A 13,043-nucleotide genomic window follows, 5' to 3' on the forward strand; every position below is an offset into this window, starting at 1 on the left:
CTCCTGACGCTCAGGCTGCATCGTGGGGACACTGCACGAAGCCGCCTGGCTCTCACTGTCACCCGCTGCGCGTACTTAGCGCCGATAGGAGCACGCGAGGCTGGACAACTCCGCACAGTTAACTGTGCAGCGCACTGAGACTCTGTGAAGCTTGTGGATAGTTGACGTGTACAACGTCGGATCACGTCTACGCATACGTGCATGTGGTTCTGTTTTGATTACTCTGCCTCATTTAACCTGGGAAGCATTTGGCTCTGGACGCTGTTGTTCGCAAAACAACTCCTTGAACATTTGCGTGCCGACTTCAGCTCCACTTAACCCTGTACGTGTGGCCGGCATGGAGCAGCTCTAATGTAATTACAATGGCCTGTAAGCCTTTGTCTTGCAGCCCGTGTCATCCGGTCCCAAGTTTGTTTTAACAAAGATCCCCCACTCGGTCTCTCCTCCGCGCGTCAAGTCGCTTTTTACGCACGAGCAATGGGCTCGGAGAAGCCCAACTTTTTGTCGCAGCCGGTGGTGAAGAACGTTTTCATGTTCCGCAACGGTGACCCGCACTACGATGCTCGCCGGATAGTGATTAACCAAAAGAGGGTGTCCAACTTCGACACGTTGCTGAGCGAGGTGTCCGGCGGGGTCCAGGCCCCGTTCGGAGCGGTGAGGAACATCTACACGCCCAGAGGAGGCCACAAGGTGGACTGTCTGGAGAGCCTGCGGAGCGGGGAGCAGTACGTCGCAGCCGGGAGGGAGAGGTTCAAAAAGCTGGAGTAAGACTACAGTGCAATTGTGATAAATGATATACTACTTGATGCTTTTCTCAAAGTCTTGAGGATATTGCATCTATGCGTAAAAACTGATCCATTAGCCTCCTTACCGGCATGTTAATATTGAATATACATGTGGGGGATATCGAGTCTTACCTGCCTGCTCAGCTAAGAATACAAGTAGTTCCAAGAATTCTAACTTGAGGCTATTAATGCATATTGCTGTATCCCACACTGGGTTCCACGGTCAATGTTGTCAACCGTGGTCTTAAAGTGACTCAACAGTTTTACACCAGTGGATAAGAATCACATCGCTGAGATAAGCATGATGAGATCAGCCCTGCAGAGAGTTGTGCTGCCTCTGGCCTGGCTTAAATAAGGTGGACTTATGCAGCAGGTAATGAGATTTGGGCAGCCGTGTTATTCATAGAAAGCAGTGGTGAAGCAGCTGAGTTGGAAGGATTTCTGGGGACATGACGTTTGTATACTTTCACCAAATATCCAGGGAAAGATACTGGGCATATATATATCCTCACTGTTATAGAGCTTAATATATATAACACTGCATCGTCCTCCTGTCCCACTCAATGCATATATACCACATTATATCTTTAGGCTTAAAAGTGTTGGATCTTACAAGGAATTGTGTACAAAAAATAAGTTTCAATACAGAAGATAATACAAAAAAGAAATTTTGAATTACCCAATGTACATTAGTTATAACGTATAAACATGACTAAACACACACTCCTTATATGTTAAATGTAACTTTGTTTTTGTTTTCTTTCTGCAGTTACATCCACATTGGATCTAGAAAGAGGAGGTTGCTGCAGACTCTTCCGATGCATGTGAGTCAGCAAATCTTCTCTCAGTTCCTCAAAAACTTATTTCTGTCATACGGCTATGATGGGTTCAATCAGCTGCCAGAGCTCACCAGGCTCTGTTTGACTTCATTGTGCATCAGTAGGGACTTCATTGTGCAGCATGGTGACTGAGCCACTGTGCCCATCACTATGATCTGTGGCCCCATATGAACAATCAGCTGAGACGGAAGCTGTTTACATATGTTAAATTGTCTGGTCAGTCACTGTGTTTGGTGGATCCTCAGCCAACGAAGACAGGAAAATCACACACTGGAACTTCAGGATTTGTTTTTGCTTGATTTCCTGTTGTGTGAAAGCTATAGTGCCGTTATGATGACAATGAAAACCTAATCACAGAAGCGTTGTGTGAACATTATCGTCAGTGAGATTTGCAGATTAATGAAACCTTTCAGCAGCGGCTCTGTTTTCAAGGACGGGTTTCAGTTACAATATCTGTACTCCATCCAACTCTTCAACATTTGAAACTGCCCCTAAATGCAAGATACATGAGGATTTGGCATCATCACCTCCACACTCGTCCCTGCTGCCCACAGTGTGAAGGGCTTAGAAAGCATGGTGTTATGTTGAGCTTTTCTCCCCCTTTGTTCCCTGCAAAGAATCACTATGTTGTTGTCTCAGTGGCCATGAATTATTGATTTATGGATCATAATCATCCCTCCTTTGAATGCATCTTTTATCACCAGCTGTGAACTCACAGCCAAGACAAGGGCGGCTTAAGGCCGGGCTCGTCCAGTTCCTGTTTCAAGAGGAGACGAAATGTTTTTGTCTTTCTTTTTAAATACAAAGTTCATTCTGTGGAAGGAAACAAAGCTTCTACTTCACCTTATATGCCAAACTTTATTTTACTCCCCTCACGTGTTTATAGGGACAGCATTTCTGACACACTCATTCCAGCCAATGGGTCACACAAAGTCTCCGTCAGGACCCTCGGTACTAAATATAAGACAGAAACTTTAGTCCCTGGTCTTGTGGTCAGAGCCTCAGAGGTGTTTCCGGTGTGTGAGCCCTGCCACTCTCCACCCCCTGATTCGGTCTTATCACTTGCTGGCAAAAAGCTTTTTTGTCATCACCGAAAACCTGAAGGGGCTGTTGTTGCTGCTGTGATTGGCGAGCAGCAAAAGAACCAATTTAGTTCTCAAGGGCCTCCTCACTACCGCACTTGATCTGGCTGATTGTGTCGATTAATGATGAGAACTCTTACTGTGCTGGACGCTCGGCAAGTAAGGTTTCTTTGTCCTATTGATTTTCCGGAGCAATTGTAGGTTGGATTAATGAAGTCTTTTGATGACTCGTTTTGCATCTGACTCTTATCCTCAGCATCTTTTTTTTTATTGCACATAGTAGATTTGAATTTGTTGTTTATTTCCCCTTAAACATTTGACTTTTGCATTTGGTTCTTATATGATGTTGATTACTTTCACCAAGGAGGTTATGTTTGTTTATTAGTAAGCAGGATAATGCAAACACTACTGGAAGAAAAGGATGTGTAATGAGTCAGAGCAGATCCCAATCATTTTGGGTTTGGATGGTTTTCCTTGATTCCTCCCCCAACAAACTCTTGATGAATATAGTCAAGTATTTTTAGGGAACTGACATTTTGTGTTTTGCACAGATCCAAATTGCTCTCAGGATTTACTTTATTTAAAAAATGGTTTCACAAGGACACTGGTCAGCCTTGGCGGAGGTATACATACTAGTGTCACTCTGGTGTTTTCATTGCCATTTCTTTGTTAGTTAGCAGGATTACTCAAAAACTTATTTCGATGAAATCTCATGGAAGGGTGGAGAACCACTCAAAGAAGTTCAATTTTGGAATCGACCTGAATAAAAGGGTTAGGATATTTTTGTTTTATTTCACTTCTTGAACTTGGCGAGATAGATTGTTAGCCTCTGTAGGCTTATGTGCTATACTAGCGCCTAAAGCCTGAAATGAAGAACTCTGATTTAGCTGAATCTTGCATCTACACTCTGTACATATCCAGCAGATGGAATGGGAAGTTTATCAACTGTACAAGATGTATAAGATGTTTTTCTTGCTTTCCTATTAAAGGTGCAATAGTCAATTGACTTAGTAAGCCGTGTAAGATCACTGTTAACAGCTCTAAGTGATGGATGGACACAAAAAAAGAGCTGAGTGGGCTTTTTCTTCGCCGTTTAAAGGCCACACGATGTAAAACAAATCGTTGCCGGTGGAAAAACATCAAATCTAGTATTTATATTTGCTCCCTAGAGACTGATTGGACTGGTTCCCAGCTGCTCTCTGTAGCAGACGTGAACGGCAAATTATCAGAATGGAAGAGCAATTGCTTTTTTAATGACACTCAAATTAGGGAAGTTTGATGATTTCAGCAATTATGTAAATTCAACTACACTGTAATGTTTTATGATACATGTTATTTTGTAGTCTTTAGCCTGAAATATGGTGCACAGAGAGCCTTTCCCTTTACAGCGCTTTATTATTTGTTCAATTCCGCTTGTGGCCTAAGTCCTCTGTTACCAGGGTGCACTCACAGATCCCAGAGGACTTTTAATGCGCCTGCTCTCTTATCTCTTTCTCTCACAGGATTCAAATCTCAGTCTTAGAGTCACAGTGTGTTACCAGGTTTTATGGGACAGGACCTGCGGAGCTCGCGCTCTGCGACCTCGCCACCTCAAAGGGTTAGAGAGGGATCGTGCTTTTCGTCGTCACAGCGATTAAAGACAGATTATTCCAGAGACTACAAAAGCTCTTTCTCTTCGGCTTTTCGGATGAAAGGGTTTGATGTCAATCAAAAATGTTTTTTTGTAACTTTAACAAAAAATTCCACAGAAAAAAATGGATGGATTAAAGAAAAATTCATTAGAATATACTTGACGTTGTCTAATAAACATATGTTGCTCCATCAGACTCCCACCACCCATGTTGGCTCTTGTTCCCCAAGCACCGCTGCCCCTAGAGGACGCACATGTGTTGCTTTATTTGCACAGGTCTGTTCTCCTGAGCCTCCGCTGGGAAACTGAGGCTGTCCCTGAATCCCAAATGGAACTCAGTGATGTACCAACGAAACTTGCAAATCACTCCTGGGTTCACAACATGTTTCAGTCTGTCTCATCCGTCTGTTCCAGGCCAAACCGCTGCCACCGACTCGAATCATTGTGTCGGCTCGATTCCTGAAGCCCATCAAGGAGCCATGTACAATATTGTGAGTTAAAGTCCCCCATTTAACACCATTTTACCACATTATAATAGATTTACTACTTTATACTGTATATACACAGTGGTATGATGTCACAAAGTACATGTAAGTAGATTTATTTTTGGATACTTTTTACTTTACTTACTTTGACTCATCAGCATTTACACATTGCATCAACCTGGAATTAATTCAGGAGAGGTCACTGCCGAGACTCGGCCATTCTTTAGAATGACAATATGTCTTAGTTAGCGTCATCTGCAGCATTTTGAATTAACATGACAAAGTCTGTATTATTTTTGTGCTAAAGAGAACTAACATAAACCCCAGTTACTAGAAAAGGTCATGTGGTACTTTTAAATGAGTATATTGTCAATACTTCCTCCACCACTGTTTTATACACAATAAAGGAGCTGCCATTGTCTTTGAACGAAGTGGGAGATAATGTCATCGACTGCTGATTTCTGACACATGAGCGCAGAGGGATACCGTCACCATGGAAATCCCTCACTGTCACTTTCTTCCCGTAGCGTGGTAGCCAATGGCGACGTGCTGAACCCTTCAGTGAGGCTGCTGATCCACCAGAGGATGCTGGGCCAGTTTGAACGGATATTAGAGACGATCACAGAGAAGATGGGTCTGAAAGTCCTGGGGGGTGTTCGAAGGTAGCATCCACCAGACATCTCTCTACATGAGGATGTAATGTCGTCTTCTTAACATAATAAATCAAGAACACTACACGACACAAGCTTCAGACCTGAACCACATGTTCGTTCCTTATAGCGGATGATCTCATTAGATTTTCCATCACCTTGCTGCATAAATTTACATATAAATGAAAAAAAAAAATATTTTTTTTTTAACTGCTTCCAGTCATTTATGCTAACATAGACTTTTAAAAATAACCTTACACACACGTACAATATATACTGGTGCTGGTTCAAACATACATGAGTGGGCTTTTGACTCTCTTACTCACCTGGCACTAAAATGTGTTTCATTTCCACTTTGTATCTCTACATGATTTCAACCTGATTACATTTACACATGTACTCTCTTACAGTCAAGATCACCAAGAACTGGGTGTAGATCTGGTGTTTGTGTGTTTGTGTTCTAGTCTCTTCACCTACGAAGGCCACCAGGTGACTGAAGGGAGTCAGCTGGAGAGCGGTCAGCTGTATGTGGCTGTAGGAAGAGACAGGTTTAAGAAGCTGCCGTACAGTGACCTACTCTTCAGCAAGCCAAGAGGGACCAGGAGGTTGAATGGGTGAGCACTGCACTACAGGAGATTTAGGTGCATGTGTATGCAGCTGGACATCCTGATCAAAAAATGAAAACAAGTCATGTTGTCATCAAACGTCTGCATTGTGCTATTTGCCTTTACAGAAAAATATTGATGATAAAAGGCGTCATTTTATAGGAGATTGTTGGTTGTTTCATATTTTCTCTCATACATAGACAAATAACACCATTATATTGTTTTCTTTTATAGGAAAAGAAATTTTTAATGTCTTATCCATCCTTTCTGCACTCACACCTATCCTGCAATATAGAAATTAAAAATGTTCTTATTTCACGAACTGATATAGAAGCTTGACATTTTTGACAGTTAGGACAGGACACTAGCGAAGTGTGTGTTTATGTGTTCCGATATAATTGCTAATTGCTGTTACTAATCAAAAGTATGAAGAGGACGAATGAATGGTTAGGAGAGATGGTTCATGGAGACCGTTCAGTTTGTGTTTACAGGTGTTCCAGTGTGGCAGCTAATTACACCTCCTGGGTTAATGTCCTCTTTCAAACCTCCTGCAAGCTAAAGTCCCTCAGCTCCAAATATTATTTTCAACATGAATAATTTGCATGTGAGCAAAAAACCCAAGTGCTTTTTTTAAATGGACACATTTTAAATGTTTTCTGTTTTCAGGCATGTGTTGAACACAAACAAGTCAGAAACACACATTATTTAATAGTTTTTTTTCCATATTTCAGGTCATCACATATTAGACATTACTTAATGCTTAAACCTTACAATTATCATTCAGCCCTAATTTTAATTAGGGCCCGAGCACCGAATGGTGAGAGGCCCTATTGAATCTGTAAGGATTTTTATTATTATTATTATTATTATTATTATTATTAGGGCCCGAGCACCGAATGGTGAGAGGCCCTATTGAATCTGTAAGGATTTTTATTATTATTATTATTATTATTTCCCTTTGGGGGGCTTTTTCAGGGTCTAGACATGCTCAAAAAGTTATGAAACTTTGCAGGAAATTCAAGGTCTGCGGATATTTTAGTATTCTGGAGTAATTGGAATTGGGCGTGACAAAATGGCTCTACAGCGCCCCCTGGAACCAGCCCCTAGGTTTCCACATAACGGATTTTCATCAAAATCTGGATATAGGTGTATCGTGACCAGTCATGAAAAAAAGTCTCATGGAGCATTATGAAAAACGCAACAGGAAGTCCGCCATTTTGCTTTTAGTGGCCATTTTGGCAATATCCCACATTTTTACTTTTACGTACTTGTCCCAGGGCTTTCATCAGATCAACTTCAAATTCAGATGAGTGTCATCACAACAAGATGGAGATAAAAAATGATTGAGGGATTTTTTTTTTATCACACCGTGTGACCGTGGCATGGCGTTAAAAATTGGTTACACGCCATCAAAACACGGGCATCTGTATCTCGTTATTATTATTTCCCTTTGGGGGGCTTTTTCAGGGTCTAGACATGCTCAAAAAGTTATGAAACTTTGCAGGAAATTCAAGGTCTGCGGATATTTTAGTATTCTGGAGTAATTGGAATTGGGCGTGTCAAAATGGCTCTACAGCGCCGCCTGGAACCAGCCCCTAGGTTTCCACATAACGGATTTTCATCAAAATCTGGATATAGGTGTATCGTGTCCAGTCATGAAAAAAAGTCTCATGGAGCATTATGAAAAACGCAACAGGAAGTCCGCCATTTTGCTTTTAGTGGCCATTTTGGCAATATCCCACATTTTTACTTTTACGTACTTGTCCCAGGGCTTTCATCAGATCAACTTCAAATTCAGATGAGTGTCATCACAACAAGATGGAGTTAAAAAATGATTGAGGGATTTTTTTTTTATCACACCGTGTGACCGTGGCATGGCGTTAAAAATTGGTTACACGCCATCAAAACACGGGCATCTGTATCTCGGACATACATGTTCCAATCAAGTCCAAACTAGACATGTAAGACAATAGTCCCCGCCTGATGACATCTATGCATAAATGATGACTTAAAACCGCAGCGCCCCCTGGTGGCAACAGGAAATGTCTTGTTTTTTGCTTGTCTTACACTTGGATGAATTTCTCCTCATCCACTGACCTCAACCATGTCAAACTGTATCAAATGGGTCCCAAGACATTGACAATGAAGACATAAGATTACCGTGACTTTTCGTCAAACGCCATATGAATGGCGTGGCATTAAATTTCATCAACTCGCCGTGAAACACGAAATTGCTGTAACTTCAGTGTTCATGATTCTATCTCTCTCAAACTACATGTGTGTAACAACAGCCCCCCCCTGAAGATATTCATATGGTTTTAAGAAATGGGCGTGGCAAAAAAACTGACCAGCGGCCCCTATAGGGCAACCCCGGCACTATGATGGCCGACATTTATACAAATCTATCGGGACATGTGTCGTTTCATAACAAACAAAAAAATATCTTGGATAGGTATGCTTGACCAAACAGGGAGGCCGCCATTTTGGATTAAGTGGCCATTTTTTTTCCATATTCCACATTTTTACTTGATGCACTTGTCCCAGGGCTTTCATCAGATTAACTTCAAATTAAGATCAGTGCCATCACAACAAGATGGAGATAAAAAGTGATTAAGAGATTGACCTTTCGTCACACCGTGTGACCGTGGCGTGGCGTCTTGAGTTTGATTAAACGCCATCAAAACACAAGGTTCTGTATCTCGGACATACATTGTCCAATCGAGTCCAAACTAGACATGTAAGACAAGGGTGCCATCCTGATGACATCTACACAGAAATTATGACTTGAAATTACAGCGCCCCCTGGTGGCTACAGGAAGTGACATGTTTTATACTTTAATGAACTGCTCCTGGCTGATTTACAATATACAGCTCAAATCAGATCAGTCAAGTCATTAGATCATGGTCAGAATTGTGACGTTTCCTCAAACCGTGTAAACATTGATGTGCGGCGAAGGATTTTCCTTCGCCAAAGGACACGATGTTATCATAAATCCACTGTGCATTGTCCTATCACTACAAAACTTCTGTCACATGGTCAGAGTCCAAGCCTGAACAGCTCTATGTGTCAATATTTCCTCAGTGTCATAGCGCCACCTACTGATTCGCCAGGAAACAGGAAGTACTTTGTTAATCCACTCTGCATTATCCAACCGGCTCCAAACTACTGACCTATGATCACAATACTGACCTGAACAGCTCCACATATAAATATTAGTTCAGGGTCATAGCGCCACCTACTGTTCAGTGTGAAAATTAAGTTGTGTTAACATTGTCCAATTGACACAAAATTGCTCACGCTACATCAGAGCGCCTACTTGAACAGATCTATATGTCTGTGCGTAATAATAGTGATGGCGCCACCTACTGGCAAACCTACTGCCGCAGAGCGCAAAACGCATGCAACGTGGAGAAGTGCATGCTCGATCGATGATGTGCGCTTGGTCATCGATCGCTCTCTCCACCGACCGCAACAGGCTTCAACGTGCGGGTGCTCGGGCCCGCAAGTGCTACAACGTAGCCCTAGTTATTATTAGGGCCCGAGCACCGAATGGTGAGAGGCCCTATTGAATCTGTAAGGATTTTTATTATTATTATTATTATTATTTCCCTTTGGGGGGCTTTTTCAGGGTCTAGACATGCTCAAAAAGTTATGAAACTTTGCAGGAAATTCAAGGTCTGCGGATATTTTAGTATTCTGGAGTAATTGGAATTGGGCGTGACAAAATGGCTCTACAGCGCCCCCTGGAACCAGCCCCTAGGTTTCCACATAACGGATTTTCATCAAAATCTGGATATAGGTGTATCGTGACCAGTCATGAAAAAAAGTCTCATGGAGCATTATGAAAAACGCAACAGGAAGTCCGCCATTTTGCTTTTAGTGGCCATTTTGGCAATATCCCACATTTTTACTTTTACGTACTTGTCCCAGGGCTTTCATCAGATCAACTTCAAATTCAGATGAGTGTCATCACAACAAGATGGAGATAAAAAATGATTGAGGGATTTTTTTTTTATCACACCGTGTGACCGTGGCATGGCGTTAAAAATTGGTTACACGCCATCAAAACACGGGCATCTGTATCTCGTTATTATTATTTCCCTTTGGGGGGCTTTTTCAGGGTCTAGACATGCTCAAAAAGTTATGAAACTTTGCAGGAAATTCAAGGTCTGCGGATATTTTAGTATTCTGGAGTAATTGGAATTGGGCGTGTCAAAATGGCTCTACAGCGCCGCCTGGAACCAGCCCCTAGGTTTCCACATAACGGATTTTCATCAAAATCTGGATATAGGTGTATCGTGTCCAGTCATGAAAAAAAGTCTCATGGAGCATTATGAAAAACGCAACAGGAAGTCCGCCATTTTGCTTTTAGTGGCCATTTTGGCAATATCCCACATTTTTACTTTTACGTACTTGTCCCAGGGCTTTCATCAGATCAACTTCAAATTCAGATGAGTGTCATCACAACAAGATGGAGTTAAAAAATGATTGAGGGATTTTTTTTTTATCACACCGTGTGACCGTGGCATGGCGTTAAAAATTGGTTACACGCCATCAAAACACGGGCATCTGTATCTCGGACATACATGTTCCAATCAAGTCCAAACTAGACATGTAAGACAATAGTCCCCGCCTGATGACATCTATGCATAAATGATGACTTAAAACCGCAGCGCCCCCTGGTGGCAACAGGAAATGTCTTGTTTTTTGCTTGTCTTACACTTGGATGAATTTCTCCTCATCCACTGACCTCAACCATGTCAAACTGTATCAAATGGGTCCCAAGACATTGACAATGAAGACATAAGATTACCGTGACTTTTCGTCAAACGCCATATGAATGGCGTGGCATTAAATTTCATCAACTCGCCGTGAAACACGAAATTGCTGTAACTTCAGTGTTCATGATTCTATCTCTCTCAAACTACATGTGTGTAACAACAGCCCCCCCCTGAAGATATTCATATGGTTTTAAGAAATGGGCGTGGCAAAAAAACTGACCAGCGGCCCCTATAGGGCAACCCCGGCACTATGATGGCCGACATTTATACAAATCTATCGGGACATGTGTCGTTTCATAACAAACAAAAAAATATCTTGGATAGGTATGCTTGACCAAACAGGGAGGCCGCCATTTTGGATTAAGTGGCCATTTTTTTTCCATATTCCACATTTTTACTTGATGCACTTGTCCCAGGGCTTTCATCAGATTAACTTCAAATTAAGATCAGTGCCATCACAACAAGATGGAGATAAAAAGTGATTAAGAGATTGACCTTTCGTCACACCGTGTGACCGTGGCGTGGCGTCTTGAGTTTGATTAAACGCCATCAAAACACAAGGTTCTGTATCTCGGACATACATTGTCCAATCGAGTCCAAACTAGACATGTAAGACAAGGGTGCCATCCTGATGACATCTACACAGAAATTATGACTTGAAATTACAGCGCCCCCTGGTGGCTACAGGAAGTGACATGTTTTATACTTTAATGAACTGCTCCTGGCTGATTTACAATATACAGCTCAAATCAGATCAGTCAAGTCATTAGATCATGGTCAGAATTGTGACGTTTCCTCAAACCGTGTAAACATTGATGTGCGGCGAAGGATTTTCCTTCGCCAAAGGACACGATGTTATCATAAATCCACTGTGCATTGTCCTATCACTACAAAACTTCTGTCACATGGTCAGAGTCCAAGCCTGAACAGCTCTATGTGTCAATATTTCCTCAGTGTCATAGCGCCACCTACTGATTCGCCAGGAAACAGGAAGTACTTTGTTAATCCACTCTGCATTATCCAACCGGCTCCAAACTACTGACCTATGATCACAATACTGACCTGAACAGCTCCACATATAAATATTAGTTCAGGGTCATAGCGCCACCTACTGTTCAGTGTGAAAATTAAGTTGTGTTAACATTGTCCAATTGACACAAAATTGCTCACGCTACATCAGAGCGCCTACTTGAACAGATCTATATGTCTGTGCGTAATAATAGTGATGGCGCCACCTACTGGCAAACCTACTGCCGCAGAGCGCAAAACGCATGCAACGTGGAGAAGTGCATGCTCGATCGATGATGTGCGCTTGGTCATCGATCGCTCTCTCCACCGACCGCAACAGGCTTCAACGTGCGGGTGCTCGGGCCCGCAAGTGCTACAACGTAGCCCTAGTTATTATTATTAGGGCCCGAGCACCGAATGGTGAGAGGCCCTATTGAATCTGTAAGGATTTTTATTATTATTATTATTATTATTATTATTATTATTATTATTATTATTATTTCCCTTTGGGGGGCTTTTTCAGGGTCTAGACATGCTCAAAAAGTTATGAAACTTTGCAGGAAATTCAAGGTCTGCGGATATTTTAGTATTCTGGAGTAATTGGAATTGGGCGTGGCAAAATGGCTCTACAGCGCCCCCTGGAACCAGCCCCTAGGTTTCCACATAACGGATTTTCATCAAAATCTGGATATAGGTGTATCGTGACCAGTCATGAAAAAAAGTCTCATGGAGCATTATGAAAAACGCAACAGGAAGTCTGCCATTTTGCTTTTAGTGGCCATTTTGGCAATATCCCACATTTTTACTTTTACGTACTTGTCCCAGGGCTTTCATCAGATCAACTTCAAATTCAGATGAGTGTCATCACAACAAGATGGAGATAAAAAATGATTGAGGGATTTTTTTTTTATCACACCGTGTGACCGTGGCATGGCGTTAAAAATTGGTTACACGCCATCAAAACACGGGCATCTGTATCTCGGACATACATGTTCCAATCAAGTCCAAACTAGACATGTAAGACAATAGTCCCCGCCTGATGACATCTATGCATAAATGATGACTTAAAACCGCAGCGCCCCCTGGTGGCAACAGGAAATGTCTTGTTTTTTGCTTGTCTTACACTTGGATGAATTTCTCCTCATCCACTGACCTCAACCATGTCAAACTGTATCAA

The 13,043-nt window shown here is 42.0% G+C and overlaps 1 protein-coding gene across 1 annotated transcript in view; it reads left to right on the plus strand.

Annotated features, from left to right (window-relative positions):
• Positions 1-13,043, plus strand: part of LOC133965076 (doublecortin domain-containing protein 2-like) — a 53,719-nt gene continuing 40,676 nt past the window's right edge. The window contains exons 1-5 of the mRNA XM_062399472.1: positions 1-764; positions 1,555-1,609; positions 4,751-4,827; positions 5,349-5,483; positions 5,936-6,085. Of these exons, the coding sequence (XP_062255456.1) occupies positions 478-764; positions 1,555-1,609; positions 4,751-4,827; positions 5,349-5,483; positions 5,936-6,085 (704 nt within the window). The 5' untranslated portion in view covers positions 1-477. The remainder of the gene's footprint in view (positions 765-1,554; positions 1,610-4,750; positions 4,828-5,348; positions 5,484-5,935; positions 6,086-13,043) is intronic.

Source organism: Platichthys flesus, chromosome 11, assembly GCF_949316205.1.
Source record: "Platichthys flesus chromosome 11, fPlaFle2.1, whole genome shotgun sequence".
Classification (NCBI taxonomy): domain Eukaryota; kingdom Metazoa; phylum Chordata; class Actinopteri; order Pleuronectiformes; family Pleuronectidae; genus Platichthys; species Platichthys flesus.